At 50.3% G+C, this 19711-nt stretch overlaps 1 protein-coding gene across 1 annotated transcript in view; it reads left to right on the top strand.

Moving 5' to 3' along the window:
• BRD9 (bromodomain containing 9) overlaps positions 1-15105 on the top strand; it is a 35909-nt gene extending 20804 nt beyond the window's left edge. The window contains exons 11-15 of the mRNA XM_008576980.1: positions 1643-1754; positions 7743-7781; positions 8784-8886; positions 12718-12885; positions 14357-15105. Of these exons, the coding sequence (XP_008575202.1) occupies positions 1643-1754; positions 7743-7781; positions 8784-8886; positions 12718-12885; positions 14357-14457 (523 nt within the window). The 3' untranslated portion in view covers positions 14458-15105. The remainder of the gene's footprint in view (positions 1-1642; positions 1755-7742; positions 7782-8783; positions 8887-12717; positions 12886-14356) is intronic.
• Positions 15106-19711: the final 4606 nt, after the last annotated feature.

The following is a 19711-nucleotide window of genomic DNA, read 5'->3' as shown; positions in this document are numbered from 1 at the left end:
GGTATGGCTACCTCTGTGACTGCTCAGTTGGCCTCTAGTGTCTTGTGTGTGTGTTTGCCTCCGGTCTTGGGCCTCCCCGGGAAGCCTCCTCTCTGGTCAGCTTGGACTTTACTGGGTTGCTGGATCTCAGGACGGTACCTCAGGGTGTGTGGTCTCTTGAGCTTCCAGTTCTCGTGTGGAACTTCTCTCTGTTCTGTGCGCTCTGGCCTGGCTGGTGGATTATACAGTGGCGGCCCCACAGGGTATGTGTGTTCTGCGGAGTCTCCGCCTCGCTATCCGGGTGTTTCCCCACTCTGTATGCACTAGGTGGGGCTGTTGGACCTTGCAGAGCCGGTCCGCAGGGTGTGTGTTTTTTTGCTGAGTCTCCGCCTCCTTTGCCGGACCCCTCCCCACTCTCTGCGCTCAGTACAGGGCTGGGGCGTGTCTTCTGCAATCCTCGTCTATCAGCCAGGACTTCAAGCTTGTGCTCGGCTCCGCCCCACCCAGGAAGACTTTCAGGTTTCTGCTAGGGTCGCTCTGGGTGCTTTTGTGGCCCTGGATAAGGCTTTCTTTGGGCTTCTCACCTTCCTCCTGGAATTGCGGTTATTTGTATAGTTGAGTTATCTCCCACACCAGGGCATGAGCTCCTTGGGGGAGGATCCCACAGCACACAGTTCCTCTTTGAATCCCCCCAGCGCGGGCCGACTCCGGCACCCGCCGGCAGTCAGCTCTCCGGCAGGTTCAAGCGAGCTCGGGAGCGCTCCGGCCACACCTCTCCCAACCAGAAGTCAGTTTAGGGTTCTTCCGAACTGATGGCCACAGAGATGGTATCTGCCTCCCCGAAACAGGAAGTTTACCTGGGGCCAAAGCCCAGGGTATGGTGGAGTGACAATCTGGCCGGGCTCCTCTTCCCTGCCCTCCCGACGCTGGCCAGGGGCTCCCCACGCCACCAGCCCCGCCAGAGATCCGCGGGGGGAGTGGGATTGGAGGCCGGTCCGCAGTCCCTGGGGGGCCCCGCACCGAGGCACGCAAGTGGCATGGCTCAGTGAGGAGCCGCACCAAGCGAGGAGGACAAGCCTGGCCGAGCTGGCTGGCTCCGTCCCCACCCGAGAAAATGGAGGCAGCGCTGGTGCCGGTGCCTAGCCTGGTGTGGTAGGCGGGAACCGGATGGGTGTCTGCCCTTGCAGGGCCGGGCTGGGGGTCGCTCACAGAGCTGGGCTGGTCAGGCACCTTCCTCTCCGTTTCCACGTCATCGCTGCCGTCTTCCTTGGCCTTTGTTGCCTCGGGCTGCTCACTCGGTCCACCTCTGTAATTTTAAATCCAAAACCAGCAGAGAGGAATTTTTTAAAAGAATAGCACATAGTATGTAGTTATATGTATTGTGTATGTGTGTATATGTGTATATGTATTGTTCTTTGTCTTGCTTTTTTTTTTCCTGGAATCTTTTTAACACTTTTGAGTCATGGGCTACTTTGAAAGTCTAATGACAACTGTCCATCTACTGCCCCCAGAATACCGTGCTGAGAGGTTCACAGAGAAAGGTCTGCCAAGGTGTGACAGCAGGCTTCTGTAATCTGTACTGCCAGAATTGGCAGGCTGCAAAATCCTGAAATTGGAGTACATAGCTTTTTTCCCAACATGTTCTCACTTGGTCCCCTTGTAGCCTGCAGGAGTTTGTGAAGGATGCGGGGAGTTACAGCAAGAAAATGGTGGACGACCTCTTGGACCAGATCACAGGCGGAGACCACTCAAGGATGCTCTTCCAGCTGAAGCAGGTGTGCTGCGCAGGGGGTTGTGCCTTGTACAAGATCATCCAGACTGGGTGGGTTCTCAGTGAAGAGTGTGCTGTTTTTAGGTAATCTCCAGCTATTCTTCCCTCATTGGTTTTTAATTTTGCTTTAAATAGTTTGTTGTCTTTTAAAGAAACTTTTTTTGCACATTCACCATTTTTGGTGTTCCTCACAGCTTTCTGTGTGCCTGGATTTCTTCCATTTGCTGCCATTTTCCTTCATCCTGGAGAACTTACTCTAGTATTTCTTATTGTTCAGATTTGCCGACAGTGAATTCTGTCAGCTTCTGTTGTTTGTCTGAAAGTCTTTCCTTTGCCTTCATTTTTGGAATTCATTTTACCTGGACATGGGGTTTTACGTTGTTTTTTTTTTTTCCCCCTTCTCTGTGCTTTGAATGACTTCAGACCTGCTTGCTTCTGTGGCGTCTGTAGCCCTTGTGATCCTAGTTTTCCGTTTGCAGCATGCCTTTCTTTGTCAAAGTTCGGGGCCTAGATCTGACCTACAGCCTTACTTCGTCCGTGCCACATGCTAAGAATGTCTTTACATTTTTAAAAGGTCGTTAACAAATAAGAGAAGGCTACAGACAGGGTGTGGCTGGAGAAGCCTCCGACGTTTACTCTCATCCTTTACACGAGAGTGGCTGGCCAGAGCGCTGATGCTTTCCGACTTCTGTCTTCATCACTGGTCTTTAGCATTTATTTTCCATGTGCCTTAGGGCTCCTTTCTTTATGTTCATTCTGCTTGAAGTTTGTGGAGTTTCTTGGATCTATCAGCTTACAGTTTTCATCAAAGTTGCAAGTTTTCTTGGAAGGTATCAGCTGTTACTTGCTCACACATCATTTCTGCTCTTGCCTCTTTTTTCTGGGTCTTTGGTACATGTTTGGTGTCTTGATATTATTTCACATGTTACTATGTTCTGTTCTTTTTTGGGGGTTTTGAATTTTTTAGTTTGGGTAGTTTCTGTTGTCATGGCTTCCTGTTCACTAAACTCTTCTCAGGCACGTCTAAGGTTGTCATGAACTCCTGGCTTGTGAGGTGTGTACTGAGCTACTACATAGGCAGACTTCATCAGATTGCACCTTGCTCTCTTGCACTTGGCAGATGATTGTGGTTTTTTTTAACTAATTGAAGGTTGGTGGCAGCCCTTCATTGAGTGGATCTGCCGGTGTCTTTCTTCTATCAAGAGGTGCTCACTTCCTGTCTGTCACATTTTGGTCATTCTTGCAGTATTTCAGACTTTCTCATTATCATCACTTGGTGACCTGTGGTCAGTGACCTTTGATGTGGTCATTGTAATTGTTTTGGGTGCCACGATCTGCACGCGTGTAAGAAGGTGAACTTAGGCATTAAATGTGTGTGTTCTGACTGCTTCACCAGCTGACTGTTCCCCTCTCTCTTCCTCTCCTCTGGCCTCCGTGTTCCCTGAGACCCAACGATATTCAAATTAGGCCAGTTAACAACCCTGCAGTGGCCTCTTGGTGATCAAGCGAAAGGAAGAGTCGCAGGTCTCTCACCTTAAATCAAAAGCTGGAGATGAAGCTCAGTGAGGAAGACGTGTTGAGAGTCAAGACAGACCAAAAGTGAGGCCTCCTGAGCAAACAGCCATGCTGTGACTGCAGAGAGAAAATTCTTGAAGGAAATTGAAAGTGCCTCTCCAGCGAACACGAGTGATGAGAACGTGAAACGGCTTCACTGCTGACGCAGGAAAAGTCTCGGTGGTCTGGATAAAAGCCACTCCAGCCACAGTGTTCCCTTAAGCCGAAGGCTAACCCAGAGGTAGGCCCTCCTATCTCCCTTCAGTTCTGTGAAGGCTGAGAGAGGTGGGGAAGCTGCAGAAAACAAGTCTGAAGCCGGCAGAAGCTGGTTCATGAGGTTTAAGGAAGGAAGCCATCTCCATGACATCAGAGTGCAGAGTGAGGCAGCAGGTGCTGACGTAGAGGCTGCAGCAGGTCACCCAGAAGAGCCAGCTGAGATCATGGATGAAGGCAGTGACACCAAACAACAGATTTTCAGTGTAGACAAAATGGCCTTTTATTGGAAAAAGATGCCATCTAGGACTTTCACAGTGAGAAAGAGAAGTCAGTGCCTGGCTTCAAAGCTTCAAAGGACAGGCTGACTCTCTTGTTAGGGGCTAATGCAGCGGCTGACTTTAACTTGAAGCCAGTGCTCATTTACCATTCCAAAAATCCTAGGGCCCTTAAGAATTAAATCTACCTTGCCTGTGCTCTGTAAATGGAATATCAAAGCCTGGATGACAGCACATCTGTTTACGGCATGGTTTACTTACTCATTGTTTAGACCTACTGCTCAGAAAAACAGGTTCTTTTCAAAATCTCTTTTCTTGAAATGGATTCTACTCCTGGTGAAGACACTGTGAACAGTGTTGAAATGGCGGCAAAGGATTTAGACTATTACATAAACTTAGTTGATAAGGCAGCAGCAGGGTTTGAGAGAACTGACTCCAATTTTGAAAGAAGTTCTATCCTGGGTAAAATGCTCTCAAACAGCATCACCTGCTACTGAGAAATCTTTTCGTGAAAGGAAGAGTCCATCAACATGGCAAACTTCCACTGCTGTCTTATTTTAAGAAATTGCCATAGCCACTCCAGCGTTTAGCAGCCACTACCCTGATCAGTCAGCAGCCACCAACATCGAGGCAGGACCCTCCACCATCAAGAAGATTGCAACTCGCTGGAGGCTCAGATGATCGTTAGCATTTTTTAGCAATAAAGTATTTTTTAATTAAAGTATGTACATTGCTTTTAGACATGATGCTGTTGTGTACTTAATATAGTATAGCATAAATGTAATTTTAATTAAATTATTTTCAAATTTGTTTCTTAATTGACACATTGATTGTACCTATTTATGGGGTACAGAGTTATATTTCAATACCTGTATATAGTATGTGGTGATCAAATTGGTAATTAGCATACTTATGAGCATATTTAATACAACAGAATTTATCGTTATTTTCTTTGTGACAAAGACATTTGAACTCCTCTTTTCTAGCCATTTGAGAACATAATATAAATTTTTTTAAGTTATAGATGCCTAGGAGTACTATACACCACCAGAGCTTACTTTTTCTGTGTAGCTATGATTTTGTATCCATTAACCAGCATCTCCCTATATCTCCTTCCTTCCCCAGCCTCTAGTAACTACAATTCTAGTCTTTGCTTCTAAAAACTCACTTCTTTTTTTTTTAAGCTTCCACATGTGAGAACGTGGTATTCCTCTTTTTGTGCCTGGCTTACTTCACTTAACATAATGTCTATCGAGTTCATCCATGTTGCCACAAATGGCAGGATTTTATTCTTTTTCGTAGCTGAGTAGTAGTCCATTGTGTGTTCACAACATTTTTTTAATCCACTCACCCGTCGACGGACACCTAGGTTGATTCCATATCCTTGGTGATTGTGAACAGTGCTTCAGTAAACACGGGGGTGTAGGTGTCTCTTTGGTGTGCTAATTTCCTTTCCTTTGGATCAGTACCCAGCAGTGGGATTGCTGATCTATAAGGTAGTTCTATTTCTAGTTTTTTGAGGAACCCCCATACTGTTTTCCATAGTGGCTGTACTAATTTACTCCCACCAACAGTGTATAAGGGTTCCTCTTCTGCGTCCTCACCAGCATTTGTTATTTTCTGTCTTTTTGATAATAGCCACTCTATCTGGGGTGAGATGGTATCTTGTGGTTTTGGTTTGCATTTGCCTGATAATTAGGGATGTTGAGCATTTTTCATATGCCTGTTGGTCATTTGTATGTCTACTTTTGGGAAATGTCTGTTGCCCGTTTTTTAATCAGATTATTATTTTTTTTATTTTTGCTTTTGAGTTGCTTAAGTTTCTTGTATACTCTGATATTAACCCCTTGTCAGATGAGCAGTTTGCAAATATTTTCTCCCATTCTTCTGGTTGCCTCTTCGTTTTGTTGATTGCTTATTTTGCTGTGCAAAAGTTTTTTAGTTTGATATAATCCCATATGTCTATTTTTTTCTGTCTGTGCTTTTGAAGTCTTCTCCATAGATTTTTTGCTCAGACCAATGTCTTGAAGTTTTTACCCTATAAACATAATTTTATATCAGGAAACCAAAATGTTTGTGGCCCACTTTATCGTGATATTTGCTCTGCTCCAGTAGTCTAGAACCGAACCCGCAATATCTCCAAGGTATACCTGCATTGTGTTTTTCATCTCTAGAATTCCATTTGGTTCTTTTTTTGTGTTTTCCATTCTCTTCATATTACGCTCATGTTTTCCTTTAAATCTTTGTGCATGTTTATGTTTATTACAGCTCCTTATAAAGCCCTTACTCACTAAATCTCTCATCTCATTTCTGATCTGTTTCTGTTGACAGATGTCCCTATGGTCACAGGTCACAGTTGGCTGCTTTGTTGTGTCTAGCAGTTTTGTTTTTTTTTTTTTCCTTTTTTTTTTGTCTTTTTTCGTGTCCGGCAACCCTCGGTGTTGCTCCCACACCTCGCTCAGCCAGTGAGTGGGAACCGGTCTGTATGTGGGATCCGAACCCTCGGCGGGAGCGCCACTGCACTCCCAAGCGGCGCACTGTAGCAGTGCGCCACCGGGCCGGCCCGAGTCTAGCAGTTTTTGATGGATTCCAGGCATTGTGTTACCATGTTGAGAGTCTAGATCCTCACTGTCTAATAAACAGCCACGAGCCACATGTGGCCACTGGGAAATTTAAACGTGGCGAGCTTGAGTTTTAATGTGTCGTAAGTGTGAACTACATACTGGAATTTTAAAGACTAATACAAAAAAAGGAATGTAGAAATATGTCATTGACTATTTTATATGGATTACATGTTGGAATAAAACTCCAGTATATTGGATTATTAAATAAAATGTTACAATTAATTACACAATTTTAATGTGGCTAATAGAAAATTTAAAATAAGATATATGTTTATGTTATATTTTTGTTGGACAAGGCTGGTCTGGATTTTGTTTTCTTTTAAGAGTATTGATGTTCATTTTTGCAAAGCATTAAGTTACTTGTGGATTAGTCACTGGGTCCTATCAGGCTTGTTTTGAGGCTTGTTAGGATGGGCCTAGGGCAGCATTTACTCGAGGGCTAGTTTGTCCTTAATGTTAAGGAGTGGCCCTGCTGAGGCTTCCCCTGACTGCGAGTTTTTAGCGAGGCCTCTGCCCTGGCTGGGTGGGGTTTACGTGACTCTCCACCTTCCTTGATTTCTGAGAATGTTTTGGCTCCTGGCTCCTGGTGGAATGGCAATATTTATTTTCTAACTGAAAGCTGGTGAAAATCATAAGTGAATCTCAGAAACATTATTTTGAACAAATATCACAGACGTGAAAGAGCGAGTGCCAAAGGACTTTTTGAGGCACATATGCAAAACTAGAGCACTTGTAATGCTCCTTCCAGAGCACGGGACAAGGGGGCTGTGGGGGCCAATAGTGTGGTAAGCTAAGGGCAGGACACAGGACCCACACCCAGCCCACCTGCAGCAGGGGTGCCCTGAGTGCTCAGCTCCTCTGTTCCTGAGCACGCCTGCCTCCTCCAGGACGACAGCCCATCTCAGGTGCTTGATGATATTGCAGGTTAGACCACCAGGCCCGTTTCTACCTGAGCTGCCCTTGGGGATCTGAGCACCACATCTGACTTTTTTCTTGTGTTTTAAACCATCCAGGGCTGCAGGAACAGCATTGAGTGTCCTTTCTACCCCTCATCTCCATCCCACCCCCATGGGGGGCTCTCCCCAGCTCAGTCCACTGGGGTCTTGGCTGGTGCTGAATGAGTGGGCCAGTGGGGGTGCTGGCTGCCAGCTGTGAAGAGGCCCTGCAAGACCCCCAGCTTTAACCCATTAGTGTAGTGTGGACATGGAGAGCAGCGAAAGAGCTGGTTCTATTTTATGTATGTGTGTGTGTGATATGAATATATTGTCCTTCTATATTAATCTGTTCTGGAAAAACTGGTTTCTCACCTGTTTTACTTTGCAGAGGAGAAATGTTCCCATGAAACCTCCAGACGAAGTAAAGGTGAGTTTTTTGGACATGTAGGTAAAAGCTTAGTATTAGGATTCATGCAGAGACAGTTGTGTTCAGCCTTTGGAGTGGGATGATGGAGAAAAGCTTCGTGTATTATTTAAATTGGAAACTGATTTTCTGATGATTAAGATTAAGTGATCATGTCTCCCCATTTTTCTTTAATAACCTGAGGTGAGCCACGATGCATTCTTCCAAATCCAGAAACAGGAATTTCAAAACAACAACACTGCCAGGTGCTTTCCTCACGGGACACCCTGCAAGGGGTGGGTGGGTGTGGGCCCACTCTGGGGCCTGCCTGGCAAGTAGCAAGTGTTGTCTGTGGCACGGTGGGTTGGGTGCAGTGGGGAGCTCAGCACAGAACCTGTCTTCAGGGAGGCGGCCCTGGATCCTGCAGTGAAATGTGGGCCTTGGGCAATTGCTACGTGTGGGGTTTGGTCTGGGGTCTTTGGGAACTTTGAGAGAGCCCTTAGCATGGTCCTGAGTGTAAAAGCTGGACTGCAGGGGGCGGAGCAGAGAGAGCCAAGGGGGTAGTTGTGGAGCTCCCTCAGGACACCCCTCGCTGGGAGAAGGAAAGGAAAAGCCTTGGTTTGGGAATCTGCCACATTGTTTGCTGTGTGAAATTCCTGAACGATGGTCATGGACCCTTTAGATTCTGTGTGTCTACCGACAGCATAGTGTCTCTCCCAAATTCCTTTAGCTCTCTGTAGATTCCCAAAAAGTTAGCAAAGGATTCCTTGGCATTTTTGGTCTGAGTAGATTTTTCTTGGACATGGATTTGCACATTCATTCGTGAGCTCAAACAGACGGCTCCTTGGACTGCAGAAGCTTCCTCGGTGAATGGGCCTGGTCTTGTCCTCACTTATTTGTAGTGGACCCAAGCTCAGGAAATAATTACAGTGATTTCAAAAATTGATATTAAGTAACGTTTCTTTCTTTTTTTTTTAATGTTTATGTGTCTTCATGGAAGCTTGATGTTTGTCTGGTCTTGTGCAGGTTGGGGACACCCTGGGAGATGGTGGTGGCTCTGTTCTGGATTTCATGTCTATGAAGCCGTACTCTGATGTCTCTCTGGACATCTCCATGCTCAGCTCTCTGGGTGAGTAGTGGCTGCTCACTGCCATACCTCTGGTCTTGTGCAGGTTGGGGACACCCTGGGAGATGGTGGTGGCTCTGTTCTGGATTTCATGTCTATGAAGCCGTACTCTGACGTCTCTCTGGACATCTCCATGCTCAGCTCTCTGGGTGAGTAGTGGCTGCTCACTGCCATACCTCTGTCCCTGTGATATTGGGATATAAAAATAAATCAATATTAGGTCTCTGCTGTCCCCTCTTCCTGACTAGATAGGGGCTCTGGGAGAATCTTGTGTAATATTTGGTCTTTGACCCTGGTTTCTGTTACAGAGCTCCTAAAACCCTTGGAATTTCCAAAGTAATAAGTGTCTCTGTGAAAACTAATGAGGTGGTGGCTGGAGACTCCTGGATAGCCTCAGGGTGGTAGGGGCTGGCTGATCGCTAATGGCAAGGAATCAGTCATGCCTGCTAAAGAAGCCTCCATAAACCCAGAAGGACTGGGTTCAAAGAGCTTCTAGGATGCTGGGTCCTCAGAGGTTCCAGGAGGGCAGCTGCCCAGAAAGGGCATGGGAGCTCTGCACCCATCCCCACACTGTGCCCTGTGCGTCTCTTCATGGGTGTCCTTTGTGATAAATGGGTATCAAGTATTTAATTAACCGAACCTGAGGGGGTAGTCATGGGAACTCCGATTTTACAGCTGGCTGGTCAGAAGCACAGACATAATAACCTGAAGCTTGCTACTGGTGTCTGAAGTGGGGCAGTCTTGTGGAACCGAGCACTCAGCCCGTGGGATCTGATGCCATCTCTAGATCGACAGTGTCAGAGTTTAAGTGGAGTACACCCAGCTTGTGTCTGCTGGAGCATTGTGCAGCATGTGGGAAACCCCACATCTGGAGTCAGAAGTGTTGCATTGAGAGTGAGAGTAGAAGAAGCAGGGTTTGTCTTCAGAGCCCCTTCGTCAGATTATCAGGCTTGGCTAGAAAGAAATGACCTCTGTGTTGCTGGTCCCTGGTATATGCATTTCCAGATGGCCTGGTCTGGCCAGTTGGCTATAGAGTGAGGACCCTGCTGTCTTTGGGACTGTCCTGTGTGGAACCTCCCAGATGGCTCCACACTGGGCTTGCTTGCATCTCCTTTCTGACTTCAGACTATACCTTTACGGTTGCTGGGGTCCTCGGAGCCTGCTGATTCCATGTGGTGATGTTATCAAACTCAGGTCCAGCTTCCTGCGCCCTCAAGAAGGAAAGTAAAAAAGGCTCAGCAGTCAAATGGTGTTTAGAAAAGCACGTATATTCAGCTGAAGGAGATGTCGGGCTATCCCATCTCTCCAGTACGCCTGTAGGAGAGTGGCCACACTAAAGCCATCTCAGACTCAGGTTTACTGAGGGGTTTTTTAAGAGGGGGTTGAGGGAATGGAGTGTGGGAAATGAAAAGCAGCAGGGAGGGTCACGTGAGCTACGAGGGGTCCATGTCTACGAGTCAGGTGCAAGGTCTCACCAAAGCCTCGTCTGGTTTCTGCTCTAATCTTTGCTGTTATCTCGGGGTCTGTGTAGTATGTGCGAGTCTACAGCTTCAAGGCTGGCTAGAAAACAATTTACATTCATGTAAAAAATGTCATCTTGCCCCATTACCAAGGTTTAAAATATCAAATAACCATGGGGAAGAAGGAACTCAGAGAAATGCATGCCAGGAAGAAAACTGCCTTTTTAAAATTTGCCTACAGCCCATGTGGTTTTAGGTCCCAACATGGCTTCAGTCCTGCTCACTCAACAGTGACGGCCGCTGTGCCAGCTGGCCGTTAGTGCACCATGCCCAGAGGACGTGACCTCATGAATAGCCGACCCCTCCACCATTAGGCAGTGCCCTCTGTTCCATGTAACGTGTGTTGTTTGGAACTCTAATTGCCTGACAGTGATAAGCCGTTCCAGCCTCCTAGCTTTCCTGTGGTGTCTCTTTCCTCCTTTCACTTCAACTGTGTCTGCTTTACCTCAGAGCCCCCCCCCGCCCCACCCCAGAGGACATGTGGCAATGCCTGGAGACATTTTTGGTTGTCACAGAATGTCACAAAATGGGTGCTTTTGACATCTAGTGGGGAGAGCCCACTGGGTGTCTCTCATGTCCTCCCGTACGAACAGTGACCCTGCCCCGATGTCTGCCAAGGCTGAGAAGCCCTGCCTGGCATTTAAAGTGGATCTCGTGAAACTATTTTAAAGATCCACAGAGTGAAGCCTCGCTTTGTCATCTGAGCTCACATGGTCTGCCTTTTTTTTTTTTAGGGTCTTTTCAGACCATTTTATTTAGTGCAGTTACCAATATGACTGATTCAAGTCTACCATCTTGCTATTTGTTTTATTTCCTCAACTGTGTCGGGGTCACCAAGACCACCCTCTGCTTCTCTGATTTGCTAGGAGGATTCATGGCTATGTCTTGTTACAGCAAAAAGACGTGGAGCAAAACCAGCAGAGGGAGAAGGCGTGTGGGGTGAGGTCAGTGTCCCCTCCCAGTGGAGTCACGTGGGATGCGCTGAACTCACTGGAGACTCGGCACCCAGGGTTTTCGTAGCACTTTTCCGCACATCAACTCCTCTTTTTCAGCACTTCTAACATTTTATTTTTATGACCGCTTTTCAGCAGTTTGGTTAAGATGTGCCTTGGTTCGTCTGTCTTCAGATTTATTTTTCTTGGGTTTTGTTCAGCTTCTCAGACCTAGGGTTTACAGCTTTTGTTACATTCTTCAGCAGTCACCAGCCCGCCCTTTTCTGGGTCTCGGTTCCTGTACTTGAGATCCCTGTGGCTTTTGCTACAGTTGTCTTTTTTTGTCTCTGGAAGCTCTGTTCGGCTTTCCTGATGTTTTCTTCCCCATCTTGCCTCATGCGCCACATCTCCACTGCCTGTGTGGTGCTTAGAGCACATTTCCAGTGGCTGTTTTTGTGACCCTGTCTGCTGATGCCCTCATCTCATGTATTGATTCTCCCCTGGGCTTTGGGTTGTGTTTTCCTGCTGCTTGGCATGCCTGGTAGTTTATTGGGTGCCAGACACAGTGTACGCTGCTGGGAGCTAGATTGGGTTGCACACCTTTGAATTGTGGTGGCCTTTGGTCTGAGGCCATTGGGTGACTTGGGGTCCGTCAGACCCCATTCAAGTGTTGTGAGAGTGGGTCCGGAGCCACGTTTGTCATGGGGTAAAGGTGGGCTCCTGTTAGGCTGCCCACTTCCCAGGGCGTGACTGGACCCCTGGCTGGTGGGATGCAGGCTGTCACAGATGCGTGCGAGCTCTCGGACTTGTCCAGCAATTGTGTTGGGGCATCTTGCCCAGTCGTGCCTTCTCACACAGGCTCAGGTCGGTGCTTTGCCAAGACTTGGGAGCAAATGAGGGTCCTTGGGTTACTCTCTGGGTAACTCACCTTTTCTGGACCTCAGCTGATCCTGTTGGGTCCCTACTTGCCTGTGGCCCGGGCAGTGAGCTGGGGGTACGCCGGCATTTGCAGGCCTCTGTTGATGGCAGGAAGCCAACAGTCCCGCCCTTCCTCGCAGCTGAAGCTCTCCACGTTGTTTGTGCAAAAGTGGCTCAGACTCGAGGTGGCGCTGGAGTCCAGGACACTGGGCGCTTGCTGCCTCTCCCCACAAGGCTGCCTCCCCCTCTGCCCACACTGACTGGGTTGCCCTGTCCTCCAGGCTCGTGAGCCTCACCTGCTATGGCTCTTCTGGCTTCACAGCGGTGATGAAAGTCTTGGAGCGAGTGAGAGAAGATGGAGGACAGTGCCAGTGCTGGCCCTCCTTGCACTGCCGCCTGTGCGCTCCTGCCCTCGGGCTGGGCCAGCCAAGCTCAGCAGCATCCGGTTGTTTCCATGTTTACAGGGAAAGTGAAGAAGGAGCTGGACCACGACGAAAGCCACCTGAACTTCGACGAGACAACTAAGCTGCTGCAGGACCTGCATGAAGCGCAGGCAGAGCGTGGGGGTTCCCGGCCATCATCCAACCTCAGCTCCCTGTCCAATGCCTCCGAGAGGGACCAGCACCACCTGGGTAAGGCGGGCCTCGCACTGAGGCCTCGGACTCCAGAAAGACTGGGGGTTCCAGGGGTGGGAGCCTGAGGGTGGTGGGGGTCCAGGCTTAGCGCACGTGCTCCCCTGCCAGGCAGCTTCACAGGGCAGGAGGTTTTAAGCGGAGTTTAGTTGATTCTGTGGACTTCAGGCCTAGCTCATGTCCTCTGACGTCCTCTCGTCACAGCATCCCAGGGCTCACAGCCCGGGCACAAGCCAGAGTGAGAAGCTGCAGGAGCTTCAAGGCCATGCGTGGAGTTGGCTTGGGGACTGTGTTTCTACTCCAAACTTGTCCCCATGGCTCTTTCTGCCATTCTAGGTTTTAGTCCTAAGCCATGTGTCCCAGTCACGGTTCCTCTGTGAATCCTGGTTTTCAGCATTTCTGTTGGAGTGCGTGTGACCGTTCCTGGCTGAGGGCTGCTGTGGATGGAGAGACAGGCCAGCACCCTCTGACAGCTGGCTGGGATGTCAGCACCACACGTCAGCTTTGTGGCTCCTGGAATGTGCCTGAGTGTTTCTGGCTGGTGTCTCTGGCTGGTCTTTTGTTCTCATAGAAATACAGACGGTCTTCAACTTGAGGATCCTACTCAGGGTTTTTCAGTTCTGCAGTGGTGCGAATCCACACTCCAGGTGCCACACGGCTGCTCTGCTTTCACACTCAGTGCGGTACCTAGTAAACGACATGTGAAGCAGGCTTTGTGGTGGTGATTTTGCCCAGTGGTGGGCTAATGGAAGCATTCTGAGCATGCTTGAGGTGGGCTGGGCTAAGCTAAGATGTTCGGTAGGTTAGGTGTATTAAGTGCATTTTCAGCTTAAGGTATTTTCAATTTAAGATGGGTTTTTTGGGATGAAACACCATCGTTAGGTGAGGAGATCTGTGCTGAATTATCCTTTCAGCGTAATGAATCATGACATTTTTTTCCAAGAAAAAAGTCAGCTTCAGCTGTCTGTTTTGTTTAGCTCAGGTATCTGAAGAAGTACCAGTATTTTCAGTCCCATCAACCTTGTGATCAAGGCATTAACCAAGTAGAGCCTGAAGCAGGTTCTGGTGACCCTGGGTCAGTTCAAGACCTGAGGCCCTAATGTCCCAGTGTGACTCTTGAGAGGACACCAGAGCTGCTTGGGGTCCAGGATTTGTCTGAGAGACCCCTGGCCCAAGAGCTTTCTTTCCTGTAGGAGCACAGCCATGCTATGTCGAGGATTGGGGCCGACCCCCCCCCCCCTAAGTATTTGGACAGACAGCCCAGCCCGTCCGTAAGGAAATGCCCTCTCCCTGGGGAGTGAGTGAGCAGGTGCTCCTGTGTCCTAGGAGCTGTGGCTGTCAGCGGGTCCTGGGCCTGGCTAGCACTGGGCCACATGGACAGACATTTTTGGTTCCACGAACCCTGTATTGCAGATTTATCATGTGTGTTGTTTTTCTCATCTATCATGCCCTGTTTTTCTCAAAATTGCAGGAAGTCCTTCTCGCCTTAGTGTTGGGGAGCAGCCGGATGTGACCCACGACCCTTATGAGTTTCTTCAGTCTCCAGAGCCTGTGGTCTCTACAAAGAACTAACCTTGTAGGTAGTCTTCAGTGTCATGTCTTTACCTTTTTTTAAGTTTTAATTTGTATGTACCGTTTTTGTCATGAGACAGAGACTTTTATCTTATCCCCTTTGGCATGCGGGAAGCAGCTCCGGGGTGGTGGTGAATTGTCCGTCCTATCATGTCAGCAGAAAAGAGATACCATGTCACTGTACATAGTCCCAGGAGTCCTGGATGGTGAAGGTAATAGATGAAGGGAGTATGACCAGATTGTAAAGCCGTGGGTGGTTTCTTCCTGAGTGTCACTGTGCTGGTGTGGATGTATCTGTTTCTGCCCTGCCGGCCTCCAGGGTTGTCCCTTGGGAAGCACACATGTGAGTGTGTCTGTCATCGTCATGTGCAAGTCCTGCGGGTTTCTGTCACAAGCTTGCATTTCCACATAGGCTGCAGTGGGGGCTGCTCAGGAGCCCGTGGGAAGCCTGCAGGGAGGCTGGGATGAGAGCAGCCTCCCAATTTGTTTAGTTGATGAGCCTGAGAAAGGAGCGCGTTGTGGTGAAAAACAGCGATCTGTCCTGCCTGTTGCAGTGAAGCGTTCAGTGTCCGTAAGTGGATGTGTTTACCAGATACCTGTGTATACTACGCACAGATCTTAATAAAGAGAGACGTGAAGAGCAGAAGAGTGTGATTATTCTCAGCATGGCACGGGCCCGCATCAGGGGCTTCTCAGTGAGATCCTGTGTCATTCGTGGTTGATGGTGTCCATTCCTCTGGGTAATCTAGCCCAGTTCTCGCACCTGCAGTGACCTCTGAGTGCACTTGTACGTCCCGACAAAACCTCCTGCTGAGTGACCTCTTCCATTATTGCGGAAACACCAAAGTAAAGAGTTCATCAATTTCCAGGGGCCGGGTGCAGACTGAAGCTCACTCGTCTGGAGAGAAGGTATGCGTGACTCTGAAGAGGCCCCGCAGCAGTGGGCATCGTGTAGTGCCCAGGCCCTCAAGCACTGCTGGATGGGGCTGGCCCTTGCTGACTGCGGGTGAGCAGGGTGGCTGAAGCTGTCTGGACTGGGTCGAGGTCCTGAGAGGTCCTCTGTGGGCATTGGTAAAGGGAGACTATATGCCGTGGCCCTGGCCCCAAGCATGTTCTTGTCCCCCATCCCACACTGCCCATGGGCTCTGCACTGCAGCTGCAGGGAAGGCCGGAAAGAGCAGTGTCTGGGCTTCAGCTTTTGAGTGGGGAGGGGTTCTCTGCTCCCACCTGGATGCCAAAGGTCAGGGTTCCTGAAACAGAGGACAGACATTCCCTGCAGCCTAAGTCCCCATGGTGGAGCTCACAGGGCGGGTGCAGTCCCTTTCCAGAGCCTCTATGTTCCTCTCTGGTGCACAGCCTTGGGCTCTCTACTCTAGGCCGTGTGACTGCAGGAGCCACGGGGACAGAGTGTGAGGCCTGAGCACCAAGACTTTCCTGGGCTCATGACCCATGGTCCAAACACAACCCAGCTGCGTGTGGGAGACACGGGAGCAGGCCAGGTACACCTGTGTCATTCCCGACACCCCTAGCGGCCACAGCTCTGCAGGCCAGGCCTCCAAGAACTTGAACCCTCAGCCCTCTTTGCTGCTCAGCATGAGGAAGACAGAACCATCTGACCCAACGCTTTCATTTTTGAAAAAACTTTATTTTGCTAAATTCACATAACATGGACCATTTTAAAGTATACAGTTCAGCGGCATCTGGCACACTCACAGGGTTGTACAACCAGCACCTGTCAAGTCCAGAGCATTTCCATTGCCCTAGAAAGAAACCCCATGGCCACTGGCAGGCACGTCCCCCAGCTTCTGCCACCTGCAACCCACCGTGTCCGGATTTGCTGCTTCTGGTGCTTTCACATCAGTGGGGTCATACCTCGTGCGCCCATCTGACTGCTTTTACTGAGCATGGCTTTGTGGTCCGTCCTTGTTGTAGCCTACGTGACCACATGCCTGGGCGCAGGCGGCACCTCAGCACTGACTGTCTCAGGCCACTCCTCGGAGTGTTGGTGGCAACCTCAGTGGGGCCTCTGCCCTAGGAAGACTGACCAACACTTGATCAGGATAACTGACCTAGCCCAGCTCAGGCTCCCCAGACCTCAGTGACTATTAACTTTGGGAAGGGAGAGGAAACCATAGGCTGTTCCCCAGAGAGGGTATCCTGGCACTGGGCAGGAAGTGCCACATGATGATAGTTCACCTTAAAGCTCTTTCCTGTTGGAAGCTGCACTCAGAACAAGGCCAGTGGGGTGCATGCATGCATGCATGTACACACATGAATTCCTGTGCTCCCTATGCCTGGCCTGTCCCCGCACGTGGCCACTGGCAGGCTGGGGCTGTGCTCCTATGCCCTCCTCGCCCCTCCCCGCCCACGCTGACCTCCTCACCCGCAATGGAGATGCTTCAGTGTGTGGGGGCATCTCTAGGATCTTGGATGTGTACAAAGCACAACAACAAGTAGGTGCACAGAAGTATCATTGTCATGATATCAGAGAATGGTCAGTGCCAGCAAGTCTCACGCGACACGGCATCCCACAGCGGTACGCCGGCACAGAGGGAGCAAGAGCAGGTCGCAACATGAGCCTGACACGATGACTCGTCCTATTTTGAAATGTGCTGGGGGATGGTGGCTCTCGATGTTCCATTGTGTGTGTGTTTCCTAATGCTTATACGGCAGTAGGCCCTGATTTTGTGCACTTCTAGAGTCGTCTTCAAGAGGTACGGACGCCCCCCACAGAGGACCGTTTCCAAGGGCATGAAGGGCTGAGGTTGACTCCTGGTTCATTGGGGAGGCCCCCTCAACCCTGTGGACTTGGGGTGCCAAGTGTAGTGAGGCCCCCCTCAACCTCCCCAGTTGCTTGTGAGCTGCCCTGCAACGCTGCCAGGTGCCGTCCAACACCTTGTGCCAGGCTAGGGTGGCCTCCAGTGGTCGCTGCGTCACTACCTTGCACCGTCAGAGGCTGCACCGTGTGCTCGGCTGGGGAAGGCTGTGTGTAGGAGGTATCAGCAGCCTGTCCAAATTACGCAGAAGCACTTTCCTTTTCAGAGTGTTATAAAAAACCACATTCGCCAACAGCTTGAGCTACGTACAGAGGCCTTAAAGTCTGTTTCTAAAAACAGCAGTTTTCCTCAAAGTTTAGTCCTAGAAGTTGAAGTCACCGCACCTTCTACAAGATGTCGGTGCCTTTTGTTTCTGACCACCTGTGGTCACAATACCTGTCTCCTGCAAATCCATGACTTCTGTTGTGCCCTTGTCTGATTCTCCAGGTCTGAAGCCCTCATCGGGTGGCCTGTGTGTCCGCACTGGGTCTTTTCGGAGGCGTACTGGCCAGTACCTGGTGGGCTTGGTCTCAGGGCCCTGTCGTCTGGATGGGCCAAGAGGCAAAGCCTTTGTCTGGCTGACGCAGCACAGCCCTGGGGGATCTCAGACAGCAGGCAGCAGAGACAGGGAGGCTGTTGGAGAAAGGCACATTGGCTACACGTGCTGTCTCACGCCCCTCGTCTTGTGGGATCACGGATGAGAAGGGCCTGGCATGAGCAGTCCTGGTGGCTGTCCCTTTGTGCTCTCACCCCATTCTGATGTGGTTTCTGGGCAGAGGTCGGGCGCAGCAAGGCTTGGCTGGTGCCTGGCTTGGGCCTGCCCCGACCTGCCTAGGCAAGTGCTGATACCCAGGGGCTTAGGAAGCAGCTGCCCCACCCTGCTGCCTGGTGATCTGGCCCTTCCTCCTGGTACCCCTTACTCCATGGGGGCTTCCCCACCAAGGATGGCTATAAGACAATGTTGTTGGCCTAAGCCCTGCCGTAGATGCAGAAATGCAAGCCCAGGTGAATGGAAGGTGAAGACTACAGTTGGGGTCGAGGGGTGGTGGACTGGAGCCTGGTGGGGCAGAGAGATCCCTACAGAGACACCCGGCAGCCCCCAAACCACTGGCCCCACACTGCCCTGCTGTGGTCATGGCATGGCTGCCTGAGCCCTGGCCACCAACATGGGCAGAGTTGCCATCCTCTGGACTTCAGTGCCCAGTAAGTGTGCAGTGAGGAGGTGGGATACTTTGGAGAAGGGTTTGTGAACATTCTGTGGAATTCTTAGGCCCCCTTCTGTGTTTGAGGGTATGTGGGGGGCCAGGGACACCCCCTTCCCACTCCTCACTGCTGTATAAGTCCCCCAAAGCCTAGCTAAGCCACCACAACTCAGGCTGCACAGATCAGGGGCCATCCAGGCTGGCTGTGATCCTGCAGGATTCAAAGGGCCCTGGGGGTGGGGCAGAGGTCTCCAAAGTGGGGTTCATGTCCTGCCCCTGTGGGGTTGCCAGCAGCCCTCTTTCCTGGCTTCTCTGGGCACACTGCCAGGCTTCTTCCAGCCCACACCTGGGAGTTCAGCAGCTGCCATGGAGGGTCGTGACGAGGGGCTGATGCTTTCCCTGAGTTCAGCATCTCTGGGGTCCCTGGGCCTTTCCTCATGGTCACAAGGTGGCTGCTGTTGCAGTCATCACATCAAGGTCAGAAAAAGAGACAGGAGTTGAAGCAGCCACCTCACCTATGTCTCTGATTGGAAACAAGAGCTTTCCAAGAAGCCTCCCAGCAGATTCAGCTGTGACTCAGCCTGCAGGGGAGGCTGGGGTGTGTTTCTGTGGCTCTCCCTGCATAGCCTGGAGGCAGCTGCTGGCCCCACCCTCTGCTCCCATCTGGTGCCCAGCCTGGTGTGGGGGTGCTAACCCTGCTGATGTGCACAGAGCTGTCATCTGGGCAGGGCCCTGAGACCCCACAGTCTAGTGGGGGAGGGTGGCAGGGCCGGGGAACAGAGCAGCAGTTGTGGGCCCACATGTAAGCAGTCAAGCGTGACGGCCAGCCATTGTGCACCCCTACAAGGTGGTCCTCATAGATGAGAAATTGAGGTGAAGGGTGGTGGGACCTGCAGGTGTGGGAACATGGTTCAGCTGGGCTCCAGCTCAGGACCACACTCCTGTCCTTTGTGCTTCAATCTAACACCCTCCTGTCCACCAGCCACTCCACGGTCTGCTGAACTTGTGATCCATTTCACTCCATGGCTTCCCCAAGGATTTGTTGCAGATGGGAAAACTGAGGCAGGTTCCCTACCACTACCACTACCATCACCTGGTTCTGCCCCATGCTCTTTGGGTGTGATCAGGTCTGCTTCTGGCTAGCTGTCGACCTTGGGCAATTGCTAAACTCTGAGTGCCCAATCCCTTACCTGAGCCATGAAGGACAGTTCCTGCCCCCCCCCCCCCCCCCCCCCC

The sequence above is a fragment of the Galeopterus variegatus genome, unplaced genomic scaffold, assembly GCF_000696425.1.
Source record: "Galeopterus variegatus unplaced genomic scaffold, G_variegatus-3.0.2 Scaffold1437, whole genome shotgun sequence".
Lineage (NCBI taxonomy): Eukaryota > Metazoa > Chordata > Mammalia > Dermoptera > Cynocephalidae > Galeopterus > Galeopterus variegatus.
Note: the sequence above shows the minus strand (reverse complement) of the source record. Positions and strands in the feature narration are given on the sequence as shown.